This window comes from Labrus mixtus, chromosome 18 (assembly GCF_963584025.1).
Source record: "Labrus mixtus chromosome 18, fLabMix1.1, whole genome shotgun sequence".
NCBI classification, from domain to species: Eukaryota; Metazoa; Chordata; class Actinopteri; order Labriformes; family Labridae; genus Labrus; species Labrus mixtus.
Window position 1 is genome coordinate 14,396,865 of NC_083629.1, and position 26,800 is coordinate 14,423,664.

At 41.6% G+C, this 26,800-nt stretch overlaps 1 protein-coding gene across 1 annotated transcript in view; it reads left to right on the forward strand.

The window, feature by feature from the left end:
- The window catches only part of LOC132993633 (uncharacterized), a 117,261-nt gene that overhangs the window by 76,074 nt on the left and 14,387 nt on the right, over window positions 1-26,800 (forward strand). Inside the window, 1 exon segment of the mRNA XM_061063568.1 lies at window positions 26,258-26,352. Within this exon segment, the coding sequence (XP_060919551.1) occupies window positions 26,258-26,352 (95 nt within the window).

Sequence of the window (26,800 nt, forward strand, 5' to 3'; positions counted from 1 at the left end):
CAAATTTTTGCCTCCTCATTCAAAACAATAACAAAAGATGACGTCGAGGGTGGCGGGGAATCATGGGAGTGGTTCTCTCTGCTACTCCAACCCCCACCCCCGATGAAAACAAACTCTGTGTTGACTGCAAGATAAACGAACATAACAGACCTGAGGAAGAGAATCTGTTCACTGACGATATATCCAAGTATAATTTACATCACATGTTCATCACAGCAGCACAAACAGCGACAGTACGGCAGCTTTCAGTAGCAGCTCCCGCTTCCTTATGTCTTTGACAAAACATCCGGTGTTTTCAACGTGTTTCCACGGCAACTATAAACATGTCGTGTCTGTCAGAGCTGTCATGGCGACAACGGTAAAATGAAGGACTTCTCTGGCTGTGATAACTCTTGGAAATATTTGAGGTAATCAACAAAAACAAATATGTAACAATTTTAGTGAAATTTGAATACGTTTAGAGATTTTAGTTCTACATATTGCACATTTGACACATAACAAACACAACTGATAAGTTACATAAGCATGTTTGGAACATAAGCAAAGTTGACTAGCTGCTCAGCCCAGCGCAATGCATGATGGGAAATAAGGCATGATTGGCCATCATTACATTATTTAGTTGTGGTTGTATTTTATAGACCAGCACATAATATTCTAGAATCATAAAGTGAGGGTGGGTTAAAATGACGTGGGATACATGATTTGTCTTCTAGTAACAATCTGAAAAGCTTTGAGTGCTTTTCTGTGAACCCCTTAACTGTGTAAGATCACCTGACACCAAACATTGAGGTTTGACTTTTGCATTCAACTCAAGTTTGCGTCTTGGATGCTGTTGTTTGTCGGTCAAATGGAAAAAAAACTAGCCCAAAGTGTAACAACGTAAAAATGTAGAAAGATCTTTGAGTGGTTAATACTATATGCAAGGTTCTCTACATATAAATATACAAGGCTTCTCTTTTCAAATGTGCTTATTCTTACAGCTACACAGCACTGTCTGTACTTAGAGTACAGTATGTGTGCTACATTGAAATCCAGCTGTTATCCTTGGTCTCCAGACAGAACCTGACTCTCTCCAGTTTGGTGCATGATTGGAGCATTAATGCAAAGATAAAGAAGAGCTGCAGTTGAACAGGCGAGGATTAAATCAATGGATTCTCTTTGGTGGCTTAGCGTGGTGAGAACAGGCTTCATACTGTCTAGCTGTTAGGGGGGGAAAGAATCTTCTAAGAAGCGCCAGTCTGAGGCCAAATAATTGATCATTACTGTACATGGCACTAAGGAAGAACCCAGGGGCTTCAAATCAATGAAGTTTCTTTGCCCTCCAACACATATTCATTTAATGAAATATTCAGCCTGTGTCAAGTTGAGGAGGTGATGAGAGTGGGAGACAGAACGCGAGTTTTTTTCTTCTTTGTTGTGATGTTGTGCGTGGTGCATCTGACACTTCTGTGATGTATCTCGACAGTTTTATGGTTCAGCAGAGACCTCTTTATTGCATGTCTTCGCCGAGTGCATCATACTGCAATCATAACTTAACCACGACCTTGGCCTGAGATTTGCTGGGAAAAAGGAGACTGTAGCATTGCTTATGATGCAACACAAGGCGAGATAGGAGCTCCTGGAGGTCGCTGATTTGGTTGTTCACACGGATGCGCTGCCTTTTTGGCTTTTTCTCTCAGCGCAATCCCAAAACGAACACAAACTGAAGAATAAACTCTACATTTCTCCATTTCACTGGAAAAGTTAGTTAGACACTTTTTTATCACCAAACTTAATTAAAGGCAGGCAGGATGATGTTCTTCTGTTTAACTGATCATAACAATCTTCCAATGTTTTCGCTCTCTCACCTAAAAGGAATCTCGACAAGTAATGTAATAACGACACAGAGGAACTCCCTTTTTCACCGGGAGAAAAGCGCAATGAGAGATTGAATGTGAAATGTGAGACACACACACAAACAATGGATGACAACAATAACCCTGAAATAACACCACATATCAAATGTACACACACAGATGTAAACACATAGATAACTCTAACTTCAAAAATACACACAGTAAGATCTCACACACTCTTTCTTAACACACACACACATAATTTAACACTTTTTCATAAATCCCCTTGAACTTAAAATTACAACTTTGTGTGTTTTCTTTTTTAATTTTCTTTTTTAATCCTGATATAACTTGAAGTATTCCGTTCATGCTAGTGACACCTACTTGATTGAATAAATGCACACACACAAACACACACGCGCACACACATGCACACACACACACACACACACACACACACACACACACACACACATGCTATGCCCAGCACATCGAGTGCGGTTTGATTATTCAGCCTTTCGTCAGCTGTTTGATTGCTTCTCTCAAAGGGCAGAGCCCAGCAGTAGCTTGCATGCAGGATAATTAGTGTTGTGATTGTACTCAAGAACCACGGGCGCCTGTCTGCAAGCACCCATAGGCCACTTTGGTCAGTTTGACTTGATGCAACACCAAAGGAACTTGCACTCGCTGAGCCAATCAAGCGAATTATTTCAGGTTACGAGGGGGTTTTGATGATATATTTATGCAGCATATGTATGACAAGACTGCTGATTCTGTAACAGCAAACAACAGCCGCACCTCCCATCTGCTGAACACAGACACTCACAGCCTGCGGAGGCCAGAAACTTCCAAGGTTGTGGTCCGAAACATTGTCATATGATCACTTTTCACACGCTCTTTAATTAGATGTACCTCATAGAGTGTTTGAGTGTAATTGCAGCTCATTATTTGGGATTGAATTTCATAAAGTGGATTTTGAAAGGATTAGCTTAGAAAGAAATGTGTAAGCTTCTCAGAAAACATCCCATTTAAATATCCTGTTTCTGCCTTCTCTGCCTCTGTCTTCCTGGTACCTACTGACCGAACACAAGGTGTGAGTCTCTTTTTCACCATGTTTGACCAGAACAAGGAAAAAGATTTTGAAAATGCTGCTATAGATTTTTACTGACTTCAGTCATTAATCATTTCATTTATATATTAAATGTGATAATAATAATTATTATAATAATGATGATGACAATGACCATGATAATAATAATAATAAAAATAATGTATATGTACAGTACCCTTTCATGATAATGGAAAATAAAACATTATCATTTTTATTAGTCACATCAGCAGTGAGAATTAGAAACAGGTGTTGGTTCAAATATTAGAGAAAAAAGGTTGACATAAAATCCTGTTTGTAAGAGTTTGTTCTGTGAAGAGATTTAAAGTTTAAACTTAATGGAATAGAATGATTGCTAATGTAAAAGGCAAACGAAAAAAACAAGGCATATGTACCATACAAAACTGTCTAAAATAAATACTTAGACTTTCTGTCCTCCTAAACATCTGTCATAAAAAATATAAACATTAGAAATTTGAAAGAACCACAAGAATAATAGGCACAGTGGCTTACCACACTGATTTCACACGAGCCAAACTAGAGTGCATATTTAAATCTTGGGGTGTCACCTATATCCTTGATCAAATGTTTGAATGCTTTCTATCAACTCGTAAGAACTTGTAACTTGGAGAAACAAGAATTCTTCAGAGGTGAAAAACATATCAACAGGAGGGAGAGGCATTACTGACACCCTAAAGAACTACAGACGTGTGTAACAATGAAACTGTGCCAGCCTCATTTTCTCTGGCTTCATAGGAAAGGCGCTCTAACAGAAAAATCTGTCACATTTTGTCTTGAGCCTGGACTTGTGAACAACTAAGGTGTGAGCTGGCTGACTAAAAGTTAAAAGTTTTGTGATAACGCCAAGGGCAAGACCTTTCTGTGCCTTATATGCAATCAGTAAAATCTTAAAATCAATTCTAAAACTAACAAGGATCCAGTGAAGGTGAGTTAAAACAGGATTGATACTGAATGATCTCCACATTTAGAACTAGTTAAATTCTTGCTGCTGGACTTTCAACAAGCTGGAGACTTTTGATAAAGTTTTTGCTGAGACAGGTGTAAAGACAGTCACATTTTCTCGATACTCGTATCCTTTAAGGGGATAAATCCCCTATAGCTCCTGTAAAACCTGGCTTCTGGCTATCTGCTATGAATAACCAACACTTTGATTTTTTTCTTGACATCCAGCTTTTGATCGCTTCCGTACCGTTTCTGAGGGGATGAGGCAATTGGGATGGTTGTTATTTAAAATGTAGGTATAACTGTGTATCATCAGCATAACTGTGGAACAAATCATTTTGTAAGATGTTGTATTTAATGGAAGTTTAATATTAATTAATATACTGTAAATATCAGGGAATTGTAGTTTAGAAAAGGGCGGATAACATGATGAATAGATAGATGGATGGATGGTTTGTCAGATAGATTAATACATTGTTAGATGTTGAGATGATTCTTTATCTTTCGTTACATCTAAAATATAACAAAATTTAATTTGCCTGTAATTGCAGCATAAACATGTGTATATGCACCTATATGGTTTTATACACGTATATCTTAAGATTTGAACAAAGCATTAACAAAACAGCTTAAATGCTAAGAGCATATAATAAATAACTATTTTTAAATTAAAGGTATAACAATAATAAAATGTGTAATCTTTACGCAGTTTGTACAACATACCATTCGAAAGGAAAGAAAAACAGTAAGCGGTGTCCACTTCCATCCAAAGGCACAGATTTGCATTGTGTGATTAGGTGATCGACATATTTCTGTGACATCCTCGTGTCAGGCAGCACATTTGCAAAGTCTTTGCAGACCTTAATGAATATTGAGTGGTCTATCTCTTTTGCCTCCCAATTAATGAATAGATGCTGGTAATTATTTGACCAATGCCTCTCTCTGGTGACACGTCCCATATCCATCACTAAGTTAAAAATAAATTAAAATCAATACTGCCGGCAGACTCTTAGGACAGTGTCAGAGCTTCCTACGGAGGGACCCATGCAGGTCTGAATAACAACTATTGATCCTTTTTGAAGAATATTCTCTTTTATCACCTCCCCTCCTCTACACGCACACACGCACACACACACACACACACACGCACACACACACACACACACACACACACACACACACACACACACACACACACACACACACTAAGATAAGTGTTTCTTTTCCCTCTTTTCTTCTATAGTTACCACATACCTGCTGACAAAACTGTGTGATGAAAAATGCAAAAAGAAGATCATAAAAACAAAAAAAGGCCGAGCTGTTGCTGATAAAAGCTTGAAACTCGGGTGTGATTTATATTTCAAACGACTCCCTCTCCTGTCCCTCTGCCTCTGTCCCCTGTGTGGTAGGCGGCCATTGTGTAAACAGCTCCTTGAAAAACAAATGGCTCCCTAAATCGTTGTAAAGAGCTGTGGCAGCTCGATTCGACCGGAGGCCCAGAGAGAGAGAGCGAGAGAGAGAGAGAGAGAGAGAGAGAGTGGGGACAGGGAGATAACGTGTGTCAGCAAACATTGACTGGGCTTTATCACAATGAGCTTTCTGTGTTGGAGGAGCTAAGAGGCTGGCCGGCTAATCGTCCTCCACAGAGAGCACACATTCCTACAGGTCAGGGCTCAGGGTTATATTTGTGCGTGTGTTCGTCTGTGTGTGTGTGTGGGCAGGAGGACTTTGTGTGTGTTTATGCTCGGAGAAAAAAAAAAATGCAATTTTGTCATTTTCTTCTCCAGCCTCCCTCCTAACGTCGGCTAACTTTGTGCGCTGTGTGACCTGCGATAAGCCCCCCAACTGAAAAGCGGTGTGTTTGCAGTTATGACTGTGATGACTATTTGTTTACCCTTATCTAAACTGTGCGATAAATCACAGACGAGAAGTAACATCTGGCGTTGTGGGAGACGAAGAGGAGAAGAGAAGGAGGAGGAGGAGGAGGAGTGTGTGTTTTTTAACAGAGGGGTCACTCTCGGCTGCCCAGCGGAGAGGGTGAGAGTTTACTGCTCAAGGACAGACAGGGGAATTAAGTTTCACACAGGCATGAAGGAGGCTTTGCTCTCTTAACAAACGACATCCGAGGAGAAACGCACACTAAAAGCACTCAGGGAGATTCCGCTTCAGCTGTGAGGTTAGCCTGAAGGCATATTTTTTTCATCTCGGTTCATGACTCTGGAGTTTTGCCCCCCTCGTGTCTCTTTAAGTGTTTTCTGCTCTCTTCTTGCAGGGCAACTGTTTCAAACCTTGGTGCAATAACACCCGGCTGCCTCCTCATCTTGTCCACCAAGATCCCTTCAGTTGCAGTTACCACTAAGAGCCAACAGATGTCACCCTTTCTAGTCGATTTCCTTTTAAATAGCTGTTCAAAAAAAGCAGTGCCGCCTCAGACGCTCAGACTCAGAATTAGCAATGCAGAAGGCACGCTGGTCTGAGGATTTACTTTGATATACATCATGTATGTTAATGTAATTCTTTATTGATCCCCCCAGGGAGAAAGGCTCTTCTTCTTCTTTTTTTTTGCTTCGTCCCTCTGGGGGAGGTCAGAGTGCGGGGTCAGATCCAGCTAAACCCCCCCACCTCACCCGGAGCTGGTAGGGACCCGGTGTCTTGTTCAATGACACTTCGACAGGGTGAATGCGTCCTGACATGCGGGATTAAAGCCTGGTCATGTGGTTAGAAAAAGCCCATGGAATATGCAACCTTGCAATCACAGTTGTTTGAGGGAAAAGAAAAAATGTTGTACTTAAGGAGGTCTACTCTGTCCTAACCCTTGAAAAACACTGAATTTCATTTTTTTTTTTTTTTTTTGCAATTTCACAAATGCAGCCATTTAATCCTGTTTAGCCGTCAACTTCTGTGGAATGGCTGCTCTCCTTATCTTATTTATCCAGTGATGACAGATTAGTGGGCGTTAAATGCACTTCACATACAGTAGACGTCGCCCCGGATTGGTGCAGCCAGTTTTAGAGGGGAGGGAGGGGAGCAGAGTATCATCGTTTTTTTGTTTTGGTTTTTTTGACAAAAAAAAGATGAATGAAAGTCTAGTGACTGAGCCGGCTGCAAACTGGAACAAGATAATTCTCTGCAGCGTGTTTCGCAGTGAACACTGTAATCATTCAGTGACACAACAAATACATAGGTTTTGCATTTTCGTAAGAAACTATGCTGCTTAAAAAATAAATAAAGTGAGCATAATTACCACTTTGATGGGGAAATGTAAAGTGCAGATATTTCAAGCATTTGCATGGCAGCTGTTGGTTTTGCATGCTATTAGAAAGAGTTGTGTGCTTGTGCTCTTCATGAAAAAAAAAAAAAAAAAAAAAAGCTCACATACACAGAAACTCACACAGAGTAAGTAGCTGAGTGTGCAGAGTGAATCTGATCCTTCCAGGCAAGGGCTTGTCGGAGAATCTAAGAGGCAGGCAAGAAGGCACAAGGTGGAGACCTCTTCAGATCTGGCTGCTATTAACAGTCTTGTGATCTGCTCATGTTTACCTACCCGCACAACACTGCTATACTCGGGGCTGTGTGGAGCACAGGACACAGGGGCCCGGCCCCTCTTTGAAGTGAAGTTGATCCTTCAGACTACGCTCTTGGTAATTGCACCTTTTCTCCCCTTTTCTCTCTCTCTCTATTCTCTACCCCCCCCCCCACACACACACACACACACACACACACACACACATACACACATAAGATGTGAAGATGCAGATGGGGAGCTTTTAATGTGATTGCATATCTCATCTCCGATCACAGCCTAAGATATATCAAAAAGCTAAAATGAAACAGCATTTCTAAACTCTCAGTGGTACATTTTAGCAGTTTTATTGTTAAAAGAGAAAAAAAAAGACACGCATGTACAATTGCAATAGTGCGGGACTGGTGTTGCTGATACTTTACATCTCTTTTCCCTGTTGCAGAGCTTAAACCTGATGTCTTCCCTCTATGATTCATTCTACCTGATTTAGATGATCATGATTGAAAAATGTCAACAAAGCGATGTGAACAGCAAAGCATCAAACGTTCATATTAACCACCAGATGACAAAAAACACCATTTGTTTGTGCACTTACTGCCTGTCGATAAAGTAGCCATAATAAGACTTGATTTGGATTAATCTCCTTTTTTTTTTTTAAGGTTGTTTATCCTATCCATCTGCTGTCACTTTTTTGTGCTGTGTTCAGTGGCGTGCGGCATCGGAACACCTGTGTGTTGTTGTAATTACTTTGATTATACCTACTATGTGGTATTACAGCAGTCTAGGAGAGAGAGAGGGATGCAATTTAACCTGCCGTGAATTTCAATTCTACGTGAAAACAAGAGGAAAAATTGCTTTCTGGAATACTTGATGAGCGGAGAGATGTTCATGTGGTTGCACGCTGTGATCTCCTGCCTGTGTGTGTGTGTGTGTGTGTGTGTGTGTGTGTGTGTGTGTGTGTGTGTGTGTGTGTGAATATAATAAGCAACAGGGATGCATATTGCACTGTGAAGTTCAAGGGTTGCACAATCCCTTTTTGCTTTTGATCAGTTCTCCGTGATGGGTATTGGTCTGCATCCAAACATATGACAGTCCAGAGGGGGCCTCATCGGTGAAGCGCGCTCTCCCAAAAGATGCCAGGTGCCTGATTCGGAACAAATGCTCACAAACAGAAACAAAAAACACACCAGAGGGACCCTGCGTGTGTGTGTACTCCTCTCTTGGAAGGGTAAGGATGGCAGGTATTGAACTGCGTTGGGGTAGAACGAGCAGCCATGGGCATCTCCCGGTTCATGATGCTAGTCAGAAAACTGACAAACCAAAGCTGCTTTTTATTCTGCAGCTACAATGTAAATGGAGCTCCCTGCTGTCCCTCATCACCTCAGACCTTCTAACTGTACGGATTCTTCTTCTTTTTTTCCTGTCTTTCTCTACCTGTCTGTCTGCCTCTCTCTCCCCTCTGCTCCCCCTTGTCTAGTTAGAGGGCAGATATACCTTTTCTTGGCAGACAGCAGAAACCTATACTTTATCACCGCCACATATGGGGAAAGGTATTTTCTCCCATAGGGAAAAACTGGCATGCAATTATAATGTTGTTGCTGCCCCAAACATCCTTCACAAAATATATAGCATCCTGTTTTTGACTTACATGAGTTTATGATGTCTGACATGGCACCACAGAGTAGCTTGTGTACCAAGGGTGTTTCCCTTTATGTCCCCTATGGGTGATTCAGTCGACTGTTTGGAAAAAATACGGCTCTATAAATCGACCTCCAGTTTTTTTTTTCACCAGCTGTGAAAAGGATAGAAAACAGAATGTCAAGAATCAGAGCTTTTCCCAGTATGAGATGAATAAGAAAACAGCTCTTGTAATTCAACATGTTTCACTGACAAACAACGAGGTCCTCATGTGTGTGTTTTACCCTTACAAATGCTGGCACAAAGATAATGCAAACACACCTGTGATTAGTTGCGGTGAATTGCAGACAAATCAATAGTACGAGTAAATGCACAAAATTGCTCATGACAGCACTTCTGAGATGTCTGGAAGCAGTTGCCGAAACCCCAAAAACAGTGCAGCAGTGTGCCCATCATACTTCATGCTGGCTCTCTAGCAACGCAGTGCTAAAGTGGGACAGATGTTGAGGGTTAGAGAGGCCTCAGTGGGATATTGAGAAAGATGGTTTGGCGGGGTGTGCAAAGACAGTAAAAAAGGAGGAGACAGAGAGTACGGGGTTCTTCTTTCACTCCACCTGACCTGAGCCTGCCCTGTTCCCACTCATCCAAAAAGAAAGAAGGGTAGCTTTTGTCGTGCCTAATGCTCATTTACATTTACATTCTGAACAATGATTCCCCATGTGAAAATGAAGGGAGACAAGTCTTGGAAATATTGGTGAAACCGAGCTGGAGGAGGGGAGCGTTTCAAACATTTAGGAGGCTCTTGCATCGAATAATATCCCCCAAGATGGAGGGGAGAAGAGAGCTTCAAAGTGAGAAGACATAAAAGTGCATTCTGAAGCGTGTCCAGTTATCAATTACTGATTCATCGGGGGATCCAATCGATAACTGTCCTCCTGAATTTCAGGACAAGCCTTTGAAGTGAGCAGTGCAGTTACAGTAGGTGTATAGTAATGTATGTTTTGATGTTTCACCGACTTTATAAACCAAGTATCAAACTTCAGGTTTTTTTTTTTTGATGTTCCCAACAGTCTTCCAAACGTGTCTCATAAAATCAGTTCCTTCAGTTTGAATCTCTCTGTAGGAGCTTGAGATTGAAATTTCAATAAATTCATAGTAATAAAATGGATTCTCTGGCTTTTACTGATGTTCTGTATAACTTTTCTCGCTGTGCATAAAATAAACATCATCCCGTGTCTGTCAGTTTTTGTCAGATTGGTATTCAAGTTATCCCCGACCGCTGCATAATTGTAGGCTGCAGCTGCCAGAGCATGGATTTTACATTTTATGTGAGTTTACATACGCTATGTTTCTTCAAGTGGAAAATTGTTTTCTGCATGAAGCCAACAGGTGGACTCATTAGAGAGTCAACATAATCATGGCAATCGTTTCTGCTCTGCAATTAGAAATATTGATCATTTACATATTATCTCAAGCCGTGGTTGAGTTTATTGTTTCACTCGCTGATGTTTCCAAAGCCAAACAGCTGTAGCAAACAGCAGCCAGGAGTTGTGTGATATGCTCGCTCTTTGCATGAAAACCTGAACATCGAAAAGAGAGCATTTGATGAGATTTATTTTATGCCTTTGAAAGAAATGCCTAAGGCCTGCTTTTCAATCGTGAAATCTTATTATCATTGCTGTCTATTGATCAAGACATTTAAAATCATTTTAACATTGCATCACAAATTCCATTTAGCTTAGTTGTATAAGATTGTCATTAGTGGATATCTCACTTTGACTACAGCACATGAAACCAAAATAAACTGCATGGCAACCATTCAATTAGACAAACAAACAAAACTATCTTCAACACTACATGAGCTCACACTCACACGCACCACTGTCGTCCTCAGTTTTGAAATCTGCTTCTAAATATTGATTTTGAAATCTTTCACCTACCTTCTTCCCCAGCAGATATGGAGCGATTCTCTGTAATATTTTGTCCCTTTTTCCTCCTGTCCACATCGAAGGCTGTAATCTCAAGCACTGTGTAGATGACGAACATGCATATAGGGAATTTGTATTTTCAAGTTTTGGAACTCAAGTTTATTGGCAGCCATAAGTAGAAAAACATAAAATAATTATAATCATTGCAGACAGTCACTATACCAATATTAATTTCATTATGTAAACACCTGGATTCATTCGGGTGAAGAGGTATGTTGGTGTGCCAAACTTTTTTTTTTTTTTTTTCTTTCAACACATATCTCAACACCATGGAGATAAATTGAATTCTTAATGTTATTCCACTTCCAACAATACAAAATTATTCTCATCAACTCCTTTGTATGAACGTTACCTGGAATCAGAAATGTAAAGGGTCAACCAAACATCCTGTTGAATATCATCGACTTAACTTAACATCTGAATTACATTAAAGGCGCACTATGTAGTTTTGGTAAAGAAATGTGAAAGTTGGAGAAGAGTCCAGACTCTGTGGTATATGTTCATAACTCTATACAAATCTGTCCTCAGAGGAAAATGTTGTCCCTGGAGCACTGGTTGAAGATAAAATGCTACGCGAGAAGTTATGGTGGAGGGCCCGTAACAGTGAAACTGTAACTCTCCTGGTAGCTTTTTAGCTCCAAACAGTGTTCCAGTGAACCATCTTCTTCTTTGAATAAAGTTTGTGTATTTAGTTCAGAAAATATAGCATAGAATATCCTTTTTAAAAAGAATTAAAGAAAGGATATATGTTTTTTTAAAAGATTTCTAAATACTCATATTTCCAATTTAACATGGCAACAATCTGCTTATTTCTATTTTTTATTTGTGAAAAAAGGATAATGAAGTTTATAACTTGTGTGTCCTCACATGGCTCAAAACCTGACTTAATAAATCCTTTAAACGGGAGCTTCTTCGTGTGTGGATCTTGTTTTGCTTTCCTTAACTAATCGTGTTTTTTGGATCCAGCAACCACTGAGCGATGTGCAAGTCTTTTTTTATTTAGATTTTTCATATTCTTAATCATTTGTGAAGCAACTGGAGCGATTTCTTGTACGAAACATTGTGGGTGTTGTAGCACTCATAAATGCTCAAAAATGATCAGAAACTACATGACAAAAGATAATGGCATACACATTAGTTCTAGTTGATACATAAAGGAATGAAAATAGCCTTTCAACAGATTTCAAACTGATGTAGCCAGGTTTAACAGGAGCTGTCATGTTTAGCACAATCGTTGTGGTCTGGAGAGCTGAGGGTAGAGTTTCCTTCTTCCAGGCTCCACCTGCCTGCAGATGTTGACCAGGACTAAAGGTTGGCTGGGGGCATTTTAGTTCACTGCACTTTGTTGTCTACCTCTCACTCTGAGAACCAGACCTCTCTGGCCTGGCCTCGCGGGTCAACCACAACATTGACTCGCTCCCAGCTTGTCAACGTGTCAGGGTGCATGCAGGCGTGCTGGAGAGGACGGAGAGGGAGACAGACACATGAAAGGCTTGCATGTTGTGAAGATGGAGGCTTGAAGATGGCCGCCTGAAACACTGTTCACATTATGCTCGGCCTAAAGAAAAGACGGGCAGTCCAGTGGAAATGAAGTGACCCCTGTGGACCTGCTGTCATGTGACATCTTTGTTTTCCAACCTGTGATCCGACCACTATCCCAGCAGCAGGAATTAAGCTTCTGCTTTCAGTCTATTTGTGGCCTGAAAATAAATTAATAATCTTCTTTGGCAATAGATACTTGATAGCCTCATGTAAATACTCCCACAGCAGCTTTTTCAAGCTAAGTTTAACTGCAACCCCAGAATAAAAACAGTTCTCACAACAAGCCCTGTCATTCAGCTCCAACCAAAAACATTCCCAATGCCAGATCACGTTAGATCAGAGTGCAAAAAGAGACACTGCACATTCAAAAACATTCCTTTTTTAACACTTCTATTTCCATTCGATGAAGCAGGGATTTGAGTAACATTTAATGTGATTTTTTTTTTTTTTACCACAGGGGAACACATCAGGTCTATTAAACTGGTGCCTCCCATTTTCATAAACAAAAGTCATGTTGGCCAGTAGGAACAGTCGCAAAGATGGACGTAACCAGAGTGTCCCCTCTTTCCATACAGCTTAGGTCGCTGTCCAAACAGCATAAGCAATTTCAAAGTGTCAAAGCGATTACAGCGCTGACATCAGGGTGGTTTGGGGCGTATATGGCTGACGGAGTGTAAACGTCCACAGAGATGAACGCCCACCAGCTTTTGAGTTGTCACCGCCTACTCTGCACTTCCATCTGCTCCGTTTCCTGACGCATCAAAGTGGACATGTCTTGGACAAAAGACGGTCCAATCGGAGTCATGGGACTTTGAGCTGCTGCGTTCATTAAAGATGACAGTTTGTGACTAGCAAACCGTATCAAGTGTTTAATTTGCGGTCTTGCACATGTATTTTCTGTTGTTGTGTCCTGCTTGTGGGCCTTTTTTAAAATTTTGTTGTGAGCATTTTTAAACCACACGTTGGGAAAAAAATCAACGATCAATTAAAAGTGTACTTATTTGAGAGATGGGACAGTGGATAGAGTTGGAAATCAGGGAGAGAGAGAGAGAGAGAGCGAGAGAGTGGAATGATATGTGGGAAAGGAGCAGCAGGCTGTATTCAAACCCAGGCTGCCTGCTTCGAGGACAACAACCTCTGTACACGGGGCGCACAAAGTAACTAATTGGCCACTGGCACCCCAACCTTGGAGCATTTTTGATAGTTTCTGAAAGACACACATTTGGCCTTGTTGTTCTTTATTTTTAAGCCTTGTTAGGATAGAAATAACTTATTTTTTTTTTTAAATGAATCAGTGTATTTGAGAATAGAGAAGCATATAGGAAACTTATACAGACTATGTAATTGTATCAGAAAGTGCCTAATATGCCTTTTTCATATGCTAATCTAACATGCTTTGTGCTTCATATCAGTGGATTGAAGCCTTTCTTGATATATTCAGTGGGGGAAGTAAGTTCATCACTTGATGAAAAATGAATTGATGAAAAAAATGTACCTTCGATGTCCCAGACAAATACATCCATAAGCCACTTACGCAGATAAGCTAAGTGGCAAACCTTACTCACTTGGTTTAATATGCCTGACTGGTGCTCAGAGAAAGAGGGAAAAGCAGTGCAGATATGACGTACCCTCTTGCTCCCCCTCATTAATCTTAATAAAACAATTGACCCCTGAATAGCTTATTCCTGCCCTGCACCATTAGGCTGCATGACCGAGGCTTTAAATATTAAGCAGGCTTTGTAAAATTTGATAAAATGTTTAGTAAATGGCATAAGGCGCAGTGCACTCATGGGCTTTTTTTTTCTCTTTGGCGGATGTTGTAAATGATAGATATGTTTTTATTAGGCAGAATGCTGTTTTAAGCAGCATTGTGCTATTGATATTGGCCTTCAGCTTGCATGATTTAAGATGGCAGATACATGCATGTCCATCAGGCTTTTACCTCCAGTACCTTTCACAGCTAACTGCTCTGACATAATCTCATAGTGGATTTTTCTGGATTTAAAAAGACAGTGACCATGCAATCTTCACTCACTCTTCACTCGCCTGCAGGAATACTACACCATTTCTCGTTCGTCTAAAGCTGCACTATTTTTGCCCTTTTGCCCCCTCAGACTGTGGCGTCAGAGCACAGTACACCACACAATATACAGTAATTTGTCTCTGATTAAAATTTCTGCTGAGCTTTGAAGCTCATACTGGTGTTCTGTGCTGAAGTGGTCTTCCTCGTCTGGTAAAAATTGAAAGCCTTTTCATCTCAGAGGGCTTAAGGGGTCAAAGGAACACCAAATAACCCTCCCTGTTGTGTTTCTTTTTTTTCCCCTCAGAAGCTTGTAACAAACTGCACCTTTGTCGGACGTGGCCCCTGTCAGGCCGGGGCTTTGGGGAGAATGGGTGTGTGTGTGTGGGGGGGGGGGGACTGCCCTCGGGTTCAGGCTTTGGAGACCCTGTCAGCTTCAAAATGGGGTCTGCTTTATTTCACCCCCTGACCTTAGGCCAAAAAAGAGCCACGCAGGAAAAACAGAGAGATATATGATACATCAAGGCCTAGTGAAACTCCACGGCTGGGAAATGAGGAGGCTGCAGAGTGCAGAGTGAGCAGAAAATGAAGGAGCTTGTTGTAAGGGGGGATTTTTAACACCACAATTCCTACAGTATGTGGGGGTTGAATCAAGGTTGCTGTATTGTGAGATTGAAGCCAAGAAGTTTCATCTTTTGATGCTTACTTTCACATCGCAATGCATTGTAGTGTTGTATATCTTCTCTTTGAAAAAAAGCTGCCATGAAGGTCTGTCACAAGCTTTGCATATAATTTGCACCTTTCTTACTTTCAATCATTTACGAATAAATAAAGAGATAACACTGAAAAAGGTACGAGGTAAATTCATTAAAAAGGAAAGCAAGCGGCATCCAATTTTCTCAAAATGTAAATTTAAAGATAATGAAGTGCAACATTTGAGACTACTTGTTTTCATCCGTATTGTGATGGGTGAAACCATTAAAAGTCAGATTTTCTGTTTTCAGGGAGACTTGAAACCCGTTGTTAAAAAAATCACAACTTTGGAGCATCTGCATTAAATGAATACAATTGATTGACTTGGAGATGTTGGTGCATAGCCAATCAATCCAAAGAGGGACAAGCCAGGGGGCGTCCGCGGGGATGCGAAGAGGAAGGGCCTCCTTTTGTTTAGAAGGCCACGATGTCACCCAGTCCTTGACCTTGAAAAGGGTTGAGCCGTTGGGGTCCAGGCCATCCGCTCCACTCCGGCCCGGGTGAGAATGCACGGGACGAGGAGGGCTTGGTTTGCTCAATATGGGCGAGCCGGGCTTTCAAGCTCAGGGTCACTGGGTCAGCATCAATGCTCAGGAGTATTAATGAGTGACCTTCGGGAAATGGTGGAGGAGGACGGAGGGATGGATGGATGGATGGAGGGAGGGAGGGAGAAAGGGAGGGAGGTGGAAAAATATAAGGGACTGGAAAGAGTGGGCGGGGTGAGTGGCAGAGAGAGAACTGTAAAGCCCTGAGAGAATGGAGGCTGAGACCTGTTTCACCAAGATAACAGAGATTGGCCTATGAAAATGCATCCATCACAAGGCCACTAAGCCGGAGCCCTCTTTTGTGTGTCCATGTCGGCTAAGAGCGAGGGTCGAGGGAGGAGGTGGGAGGATGGAATAGGGATGGGAGGTGGTACTAGGAGGGGGGGGGGGGTCAATATGTGGAGATGGAAACTGGGGTTAGAGAAAGAGGGTGAGGGAGGGAAGGGGTCGCTTAGGCCAGCCCGGCATGGACAAGTGAAGTGGGAACGCTCCATTGCTTATTCAACAGGGAACAGATCTCCAAGAAGATAGAGGCCCACCAATCTTTTGAATTTGGGGGGATGGGAGGAGGGTTTGAGGGGGGTGTGGGGGTGGCGGAGATTTCTAATTTTGTCTGAGCTGAGGGGTTTGTGACAGAGTGGTCTGGATGAGCAGAGGAAGAGCTATGGCTGACTCGGGCTCGGGTACTTCTCCTTCAATAAGAGTATGTTCTGAGGAAAATATGAGCGACAAGTGCATGAAAAAAATCAACCTGCTTTTATGCTTGCAACTGAATAGACTCCGTTCTTATATAAGTGGAAACTCATAGGACATTGAATTTGAGTTTATGTGAAATAATTTTTTTTTTCCCTCGCGTTCTGTAAACTTTGAAGTAATTACTGTCCTTCTGCTCTTCTTGTGTTTTGCGTTTAATGTGCCCTGCTGGAGTGTTTTTCCTTTACAATAGTGCGCTTGTCATTCAGGGTACAGTGCATCTCCATCTTCCTTTATACATCACAGATCAGTGCCATCTACAGGAGTGCTGGATCAGGATTGTATGCTTTATACTGACTTGTTTTTTTTACTCCCATCTACTGCTGCAGTCTCAAGAATTTTGCAAAGAAAGTCCTCGCTGTGCATTCAGTTTGTGTAAAAATGTGAAAAGCGAGTTAACACAGATGAGCAACAGACAAGAGGTAGGTTGTAGAGATGGGGGGGGGGGGTTGTTCTGATGACTTCTGCTTTGCATTAAAAGTGGCACATTCAAATTAATGGGACTGCCTTCAACTTTATGCTTTTCTCTCTCTCTCTCTCTCTCTCTCTTCTTTACCCTCAGGCTTTTTAATTTTCACCGGTCCTTCCCGTGGCGTCCGTCCATCCTGGAGACAGATGCACCATGGGCGCTTTAAAGCTCTGTAATGTATACATTATTCATATCACTCCACAAAAGGTGCTCATTAAACTTTACACGGCCAATGGAGTAGGCAGCTATAGATTGAAAGTGTTGCCCGTATCACAAATGTCACAGCGGACTGACGGAGAGAGGAGAGGGAGCGTTGCTGGGGGTTTGATTTGAAGATTGGCTTTGATTTAACTCCAGGGTTATTTGCATTTGCCTTTATTCATTCTGCCTTTGTGTTTGGTATTCCAGTACTACAGAGAACTTGAGAATACTTCAGGGCATAAACTAGATTTTATGAGTAAGATCTCTACATTTATAGGCAGTTTTTAAGTATATGTATTTCCAAGGATATACAACAATTAGATACTGCATTAAGGGAAATATCTATTGAGTGCTTGAAGTTGATGTATGTATGTATTCATGAACCCTATATACAGTAATTCAACATCAAATGCATCTTTAAGTGTGTCTAAACCCCAGTAGTGTTTCTCACAACACAAACAAGCTGCCATGTAGGGCCCTTTGGGTGCGACCTACACACTTTCCTTCTCCTTGGCCGGGGTCTCAGCAGAGCATTCATCCCTTAATAATATAACACTTAACCCTCCTGTATAGTCCATAAAAGGCCGGGTCTGGCAGGTACAGTAAACTGGTGGGATTAACAAAAGCTCGGCGCCGAGCTGAGAAAAACATCCACACAGGGAAATGAGCTGTCATTACAGTAGCAAGCAGCACTCAGGCACTTCTGTGTGTACGCTCGTCTCTTCTGCTCGCTACCCCCAAGGTCCTCTTGCACTCATAAATACATAATTACGCCCACCGCCCGCCATGATGATTTCTGTTTTCATCAGCTGTCAGAAATGACCTGAATTACCCATCACTGTTTGACCCAAATGCAGCCGTCAGATATGCTAATCACAGCTTACATAACCACTCGGTGCTCTTTTCGCCGACTTAAACAGCGTGTACACGCGTGCCTGAAACCCCTTTAAGTAGCACCTGTCAAAAGCTAAACAAAAATAAAGACAAAGGGGATATAAGGAATTTGAAACTCCAGATGAGGTATTTTGCATCCATAAGTTAACCTTGACTTTGACGTGTCTCAGTGGGAGGTGTGCTGAGCTGTACCTTTTTAATGTTTAACATGACAGGAGAGACAGGGAAACAGCAAAGGCTGATGTCCCTGAAAGCTCTGACCTGAACTTATCTAATATGCACGAGTGAGGGAGAGGAAAAACAAGGCAAATGTTGTTTGACAATCGCCTTTTATTTCTTCGTCTTTGAAGAAATATTTCGACAGCTGTAATTAAATATGTATTTATGGAGATATTTTCAGGGATGTAAACAATTCTGATATCACTCTTCCTACAATAAACTTAGCACTTAATTTTATTCCATTCAAGCTTTGTTACTCAGAGGCAATGCATGTTTCTGCCATTAAAAATGATCTATAAAAATAGCAAGTAGTAAATTGAGACGACCCCTTTCAACATCTTAGGAGTTGTAGCCTCAACATTGAAGGTGAAGAAAAGCAAACCCGAAACCCCCTGTTTTCTATGTTGCTCTGCTGTCTGGGTCTCCCAGTATTATCTCACGCCATCATAACCTTCCTGGACTCTTTTAAAGTCAAGTGTGTTTGACATTCTCGTGTTTGAACTCATGTAACCCCTGCGCAAGACAGGTCTCTTCAGACAAAACATGGCCGAGGTCACGGTGGGATTTGTCGGTACACACTCACGCAGACTGACGGCATTAATATTTCTTTGTAGCACATTTATACTACTAATCTTAACACTAGCCATGAGAATTCAAAGCAATATATTATTGAAAAATGATGTGCCTTTCCAAGTCCACATAGATTCATAGCCGGCGGTTATTTGCATTATGTGTAATATGTTTGCATAGTGTGACTAGCTGATCATTTTGTATAAAGTACCGCTTGCTCAAGTCCATTACATTATCACACTCGTATATCTCATGTATGTTGTTGTAATTAGACATATTCTTTTATCAGATCAAGGGTAACATACAAGTGAGATTTTTTTTTGCTGTCAGCGCAAAACCATCACAGCAACAAGTTGCAGGAAAGCTTTTTTTTTTTTTTTTTTGCAATGTTATCTCATTAGCTGTAATTATAACAGATATCATCTTGTATTATTGTGCGAATCAACATATCCCCAAGCTAAAGTCCTTCCCCCAGTCCCAACGCCTGTTTCCACATAACACCGGGTAGATTTTGCTCTGCCGTCTTTTCTTTGCATAAACAGTGCCTGCAGTCAGAGTCTGCTCTGATCAAAGGGACAAATCTATCCAGGAGCAATCAGGTTGCTGCGCTAGGCCCTAGCTGCTGACAACTCCAGGCTCTTTGATCAGAAATACATCATCTTCAGCAGGCTGCCTGCCTGGATGCCTTTGTCTGGGGCCAGGAAATAGGGGAAGTGATAGCTCCCTCTTGGTGCTCTTCTTCGCTGCTACGCCTTTTGGCAGGCAAGATGAAAGCTAGCCCAATTATAAGTGAAAATACCCCAAGTGAACTGAGCTGAGCTTCTTGGGTGCAGCTACAGCCACCAACCCCCCCCCCCCCCCCCCCCCCCACCCCTATATCATCGCTAAATCTCTATACTCTGTCTATGCATGATGGTACAAAAGATATTGTCAATTTCTCTTCTTCTCTTTCTTGGTGAAATGAGACTTTGGTAGAGATAGTGTGCCGGTGCAATTGAGGTCACATCCAAAAGCATCGGTCTCCCTCTTCTCAATTTAGTAACTGTAGTTCTAATAACGTGGTCTTCTCGGAAAAAGGAAAAAGAAAAGTGAATGTCTGGGCTTCTAAGCACGACTCCTCTGCGCCCCCCTCCCCTGCTTTCAACCCCTTCGACTGTGAGTTAAAGTGATTTTTTTTTTTTTTCTTGCACCCAGCTTCAAGAGGTGGAACAGGAGATGTTGAATGATGGACAGGTGTGCAGGCATTGTGCTGTTCTGCTTTGCACTGGAGGAGATCATTGATTTGCATTACAGTCCCACACATAAAACACAACCCGCTCTCTTCCCACACACACACACACACACCCACACACACACACACACACACACACACACACACACACGCCCTCATCCAGATCTCACTGTTCCACCCCTATGACTGCACCGCCTCCCACTTGGCAGCCCACACCCCGAATCCTAATCAAGGAGTGAATGTTTATCTCACTTCCTGTCTTTTATAGGGGTGGAGTGTTATCTCGGGCTTCTAGTACCCACCTCACCTGGGCTGACCCGAGGGGGGAAAGCTATCACACCTCAACCGCAGGCTTTACAAGCAGCCCTAGATGATGCCAGAGCCATACGTTACCTCACAGCGAATATACATCTGGATCTATTAAATGAGGGTTATTGCAGGAGACTTAACCTTTCTCACTGTCACGCTTGGCTCATATCTTGGCTCAAACAAATCAAACCAATTTCACTTGAATATATTACCCGAGCATTTTTTTTTTTTCTATCTGGAAGCACACGGGGAAGAAAAAACTACCAACACCTTGGGAATCCGGCGAGGCTCAAAGGTGTAATCCCATCCTGCGTCAACAGCCTCAGAAGCATATCAGGTGTCTTTAAGCTCATCCACCTGTCAGTGAGCTCTTCCAGCAATTACACATCTGTCAAGTGTCACCTATCTCAGCTCTCACTGACAAGGGTTATGTCAAGCAGTCAGCCATTACGGCGGCCCAAATGGAGTCTGCATTGTTTAGAGCCAGCAGGAAGTGGCCACGGCATGGAAGAGCGAGCAGGATCCTCAGTGTGTGACTGGGGAAGCTAAGCTATAACGGTTAGTTTCAGAGATGGGGATGAAGAGGTTGGGAGGGGGGGCGAGGCTCATGTCCAGATTTCTTTCCTTGCATCTGCTCATATATCTCAGAGCTAGAACGGCAGCAAGGGTGTTTTTTGTTCACTACACTCAGCCCGGGGACTCATCCAGGCTGGTTAAATCTTTGCCTAGGGGCAACAGCTTTTATATGCATGAGCTTGATTTGACCTGTCTTCAGGCTGTGAATCGGGTTATGCAAAAGAGGAAATCATGCAGAATATTGAATATGATATCAAATGTAGCTCCTCCCTGTGCCTAAATGTTGTCTTATTGATGGTTTGAAATATATACAGTGTGAGTTTTTGTAAATATGTATTTTACACTTTGGTGGAGTAAAGACACCTAAAGTACTTCTTTATGAACTTTATTTCCAATAGCTGTTTGACAATGACAAAACCTACACCATTATTTAAGGCCTTTGTGTAACATTTTTTTTTTATAAAAAAAGCTAGCTTGCTTTCTTGCTCATGGTAGGAAGAAAAGATAGATTACTTCTGTGTCAGTTTTGTAAATGTAAGTCCACAGCTAGCAGCCACTTAGCTTATGTTAGCTTCAGGTTCAGGTTGCTTTATATGTACCTCTAGGTAGATTTTCTTTGCAAGCAGCAATATGGTGACATCAATAATTGCACTCAACTAAAAAAGTGCTCTTACGAGAAAAAAACACAAGAGAAAATAAAAACTACCTTAACATACTAAAACGTGTTAAAAGTGATTCAACCGATCAGGATGTTTAAGAGAGAGAAATATCACAATTCTACTACAATTCTGCGATTCACTTAGCAGACGCTTTTAGCCAAAGCGACATAAATCAGAGAGTAAGTACAACACAAGTAAGGCTCTAGAGAGGAGGAAACAGCGTCAGTAAGTGCAAACAAGCAACTTTAAGTTTGATTGGACATTCAGATGTTGACGGGCAATGGACAGAGGCAAAAAACACATCAACATCTGTTCTTGAGACTTCTAATCAGCATGGAAACCATCTTTAATGTTACATCATCAATATTCAACAAAACCATCGTCATCATCAAAATCATAATCACCATCATCAATATGATTAAGTGCGTAGGTGTTCATGAAATATCAATCAAAAGTCAATAAAAATCACTTTTAGTGACAAACATTTGAAGCTAAGCCAGGGTAAAAGCAACTCCAAACAAATGTGTGTTCATTTATTGGATAAAAACAAGCTAGTTTCCCTCTAGCGGTTAATTAACTTTCCAGTATCACAAGAGCTAACCTGTTTTTGAGTGATGTTTCTGATATATGTTTTAATTGTTACAACAAAAAAAAACATGAATAATGTATAAATGTTAAGTTAAGTTGCAGCTGTAGCTGAGCGCAGGGAGCACTTTTCGATATCTTAGAGCAGAGAACATGAAATGTCAAATCTTTGTGGATCAATACTTCCTATGCAAATGATCTACAATGAAAAATAAACATATCTAACTGTAGATTAAAACATTGCCATATTAATAACTGTTTCATACTGTTAGCTTGTACAGTACATAAGGTTGTCATATTTTAAGGTCCTCACAATCGTCTCCTAAACATTTCTCAGGCTTCTTTAATATTTCAGTGCAGTGGCGGCCTGAGAGGATCATCAGATCCTGCCTCATCTGTGTGGACGGTTGTATTGGCGGTTAACACCCAGTCTTTGTTGCTTTCTCGACTGAATTTTGTATCACAGGTGCCATGCTAAGTGTTAAAAGCTTGCAAGTAAAGGAAGAAAGATTGAATCTGGGTCACTTTAAAGCTCTCGTCCGTCACACCACTACATCTCCTCAGGCCTGAGACGCAAGGCACATTGTCAAGTATTAATGAAGAAAACGTCCCTGTAGGGCTGGTGTTTGTCAAACCAAATTACATACATTCAGTTGGATAGGTGAGGATTAATCTTTCAAATCCCTTCTGGATGTGTAGGATGCACCATACAATTCCACACTGAAAATAACCCCCCTGACGCTGACGCGAATTGGCTGAGCAGAAGCATTGTGCTGTTATGGTATACATACTGCAGGATGTGATGCCGGTAAACTAGTTAATATGCTGACAGAAAAACAGTACCTTCAGTACTATAGCTGTAGCTGGTGGTAAATAAACATAAACAAGAAGTAGGACAGAGTAGATTCTAGCAGAGTGCCAGCCACTGTTTGCTGATTTAATCATTGTTTTTTTCCATTTTTGGATTTTGCAGCTAATGAATAATTCTGAGTAGTTTTAGAAAATATTGAAAGTCGAACGTAACACAGGAGAAAATGTGAAAGAGGCTTTAAAATAACACATAAAGAACACACACACATACTGTAATACTGTCTTGCTTAGGTGGCCGTACTGAAGCAGAGAGCTTAAAGCACATGCAAATGTTTCTTTTGTACTTTTTATCATCACATGAACAAAGAATGTTTAAAAAAAAATAAAAATACATATTCAAACCCACTCATGTTAAACAACCCTAACAAAAAAGTAAGCAAAAGAAAAATCTATTCCAGCTCTGCCAGTTGTACAGTATGTCAATAGCTGTGTTTGTGTTCTGGTGGGGGGAAAAAAATGGCCTTCACAAGCTGCTTTACAGAGACAGTTGGAGCTTTTGTCCCACATGGCGTTTTTTATGTGGATGTGGATAAAAAAAAATTATCTTTCAATGAAATGCCATTGATAATGTAGAGACGGGCTGCTGTGACAACTCCAAAGCGATCCACATCCTGGCTCATTTATGGTGGGGATTTGGTGTACCATGGGAAAGAAGGAGCACTGGAGGTGGATGTGCAGAATTCCCCACTACATCTCTCCTGCCGGTGTCTTGCTGAGATTTAAATAAGCCTATAAAGATTACTTGAGGGCCTTTAAATGCAAATTTTGGTGAGTGTGCAAAGCCCATCCTGTAAACCTCAGCCTTATCATTTGCCTCCCAGATTAGGGCCTGTCTGAGATGGGAAGCTGGCTCCAGGCCCCCCCAATAAGCTGCGGGCCAGGGGCCACTCCACTGAGAGAGGCATGGGGGAGATGGATGGAAAGGGATGGAGCTTGCTGTGCCAAGGTCAGTGGTGGCTGCACTCACAATAATCAGCAAGTATCAAGAGACTCAGATCTGGAGGTTTGCTTATCTCACTGCCTGCGTGTGTGCATGCGTGCGTGCGTGTGTGTGTGTGTGTGTGTGTGTGCGCATGTTTTTGTGTTATTTTTGCCACTTCAAACTCAACCCCAGCAGTCACAAGGGTTTTGAGCCAGGATCGTTGACAGATAAGGCAATAATCAATTAACAAATTAAGAAAAACTAAGCATAACTGTCGTGTATCCCATGCATTATAGAACACTTTGCTGCACAGTTACAGCAGTTGGCCCGGTGTCCTGCACCTTTTTTTTTTTTTTTTCAGCAGGGATAACAGATGTTGGAAATGGCTTTGATAGGTATATTGGCCCAGAGGAAAATCCAAGAGTATTTATGGTTTGAAACATGAAAGGATCCTGGCTTGTGGATACATTTATATTTGAATGGCACCCACTTCATTACTTAATGATTTGAAAAGGCTGTTAGGGAGCTGAACCTGAGCCAATGAACTCGTGACCCTGCTGAGTCAATGTGCTAAGCAGACACATGCTCTGCTCCAGGCAATTTCACTTACTCACAACACGGAAATATGGCATAGACGACGACGTATGGAATTAAGGAGAATACATTAGATGAGGTTTGAATAAACCAGCTTGTACGGGAATTACATCTAGAATAAACATGTATATGCTGTAAATGTTAATTTACATTTAAATATAAATCTTGCACAAAGGCTCAAATTATAATGTGCTACTGGAAGAGAAAAACTCAGAGAATGATGGTCCAATCTGCAAGCCCTATCAGGTTTGAAGAGTGTTTTTGCATCTCTTAGCTAATTGTTTTGGTTCTCAGATGTAGAAATGTCTTAACACAAGTTAGAAGAGCGGCAATAACTTTTGAGCACCGAACTTTGTGATGCTAATTGGGCGATTTAGGGCTGTACAGTAAGTTGCATTTTCATTGTCATTTTGAGCTAACCATGTGCACTAAAGAAATCCCAAAACAGTTATTCAAACACATTAAATATAAAATCATGGTTCATGTACATATGCACCTTAACTTAGCATGCAAAACGATGGCCAATCAGATGGAGCCCTGGATACATGACATGGCTTAGCTGGCTTGGTGGTAATAGGAGGAGATTTAACTTTCTGTTATTATAGACTCAAAAAAGACAATTTGTCAGTCTTGTATTCTGTAAAACTACAGTAGAAACACGTAGGAACTTGTATGTTATAGCTTGTTGGCACATCGTATTGTCATTTCAATAATGTCATTGATTGCACATCACAATGTTTCCTCCTGCCTTTAGCGCAGACTGCTACAGAGAGTTTTTTTTGGGCCAGCAGCTACCAACAATTACTGGAGCTGCAGCTGAAGGCAATTCTGCGCTGACTTCAGTGGTGAACCCTAATGGTCGCTGCTTGCTGCTAAGCAGTATGACTCAAGCAGTTATGTTGCTAGAGGGCACCAACATAGTAGCTCTTTGGGAGGGTGGGTGCATTTACTTTTCCCTGCTCTGATGGTTTTTAGCTTTGGCTTTTCATGCCCCTCACTTTTCAAACCACTAAAAGTCTGCAAAGCTGTTCCTTTTTTTAAGCTCATATCAGACTATCTGCGGCACTGAGGTCACTGAGCTGCAGCGCTATATTCTTCACCGTGCATGTAGACTATAGAACATAATGTCACTCCCACCTCGCTGTAGCTTACATTGTGTGCATCTGGCACAGTGTGTAGGCACAGCTGGTGTCAACAAGGACCTGCACTGTCAAAAAGCACCAAACTCAGGTCAAGGTCAGGGAGGGAAAACTTAGTGATGGCTGGAGGAAGGATGGTGGCAGTCTTGACTGATGATGTGGTTGACTGCTCTGCCTCTAACAAACGCGGGCACACACACACACACACACACACACACACACACACACACACACACACACACACACACACACACACACACACACACACACACACAAAACCTATTCCCTTTCATCCCCTTTTTCTTTAGTATGTCTCCTTGTCATACACCCCCTCCTCTTTTCTTCTCCCAGGTGCTCAGAAACGATGTGGATGAGGTCGAGGACATGAGGAGCCCACCGGAGAGAGAACAGATGTCACATGCCTCTTGCACCACGCTCAGGGATGTGTAGGTGTGTGTGTGTGTGTTCTGCGCGGTGACAGGTAGCGTGTCGTGGTTGAAAGGTAAGGTAGGGCCCAACTCCCAGTAGGAAATGGAATGAAATGAGGGCCAATCAGGCAGGGGAGGGGGCACTGGGATGAGAAAAGAAATGTATGAAAATAGGTTGTGGATGTTGACACCTAGTTGTCTTGTGTTCAGTTTGAACTTTACAAAAGCCTGTCAGTCAAATGTGGGGCTGTAAAAAGTCACGGAGCTCAGAAAAGAATCCCAATAATCAATAAGTAAACAATCAAATGTGCATTTAATTTCAACCATAGAAAGAGCTGACGTAAATCACAGAGAGAGCCGTTCACTGCTGCTACAGCTGACAAGACGAGGTCTTTTGTCATAGCGGCCTGCATGCTTTCATTTATCATTCATGGGTCATATTGTTCTAGATTGGTGATTAGACAGT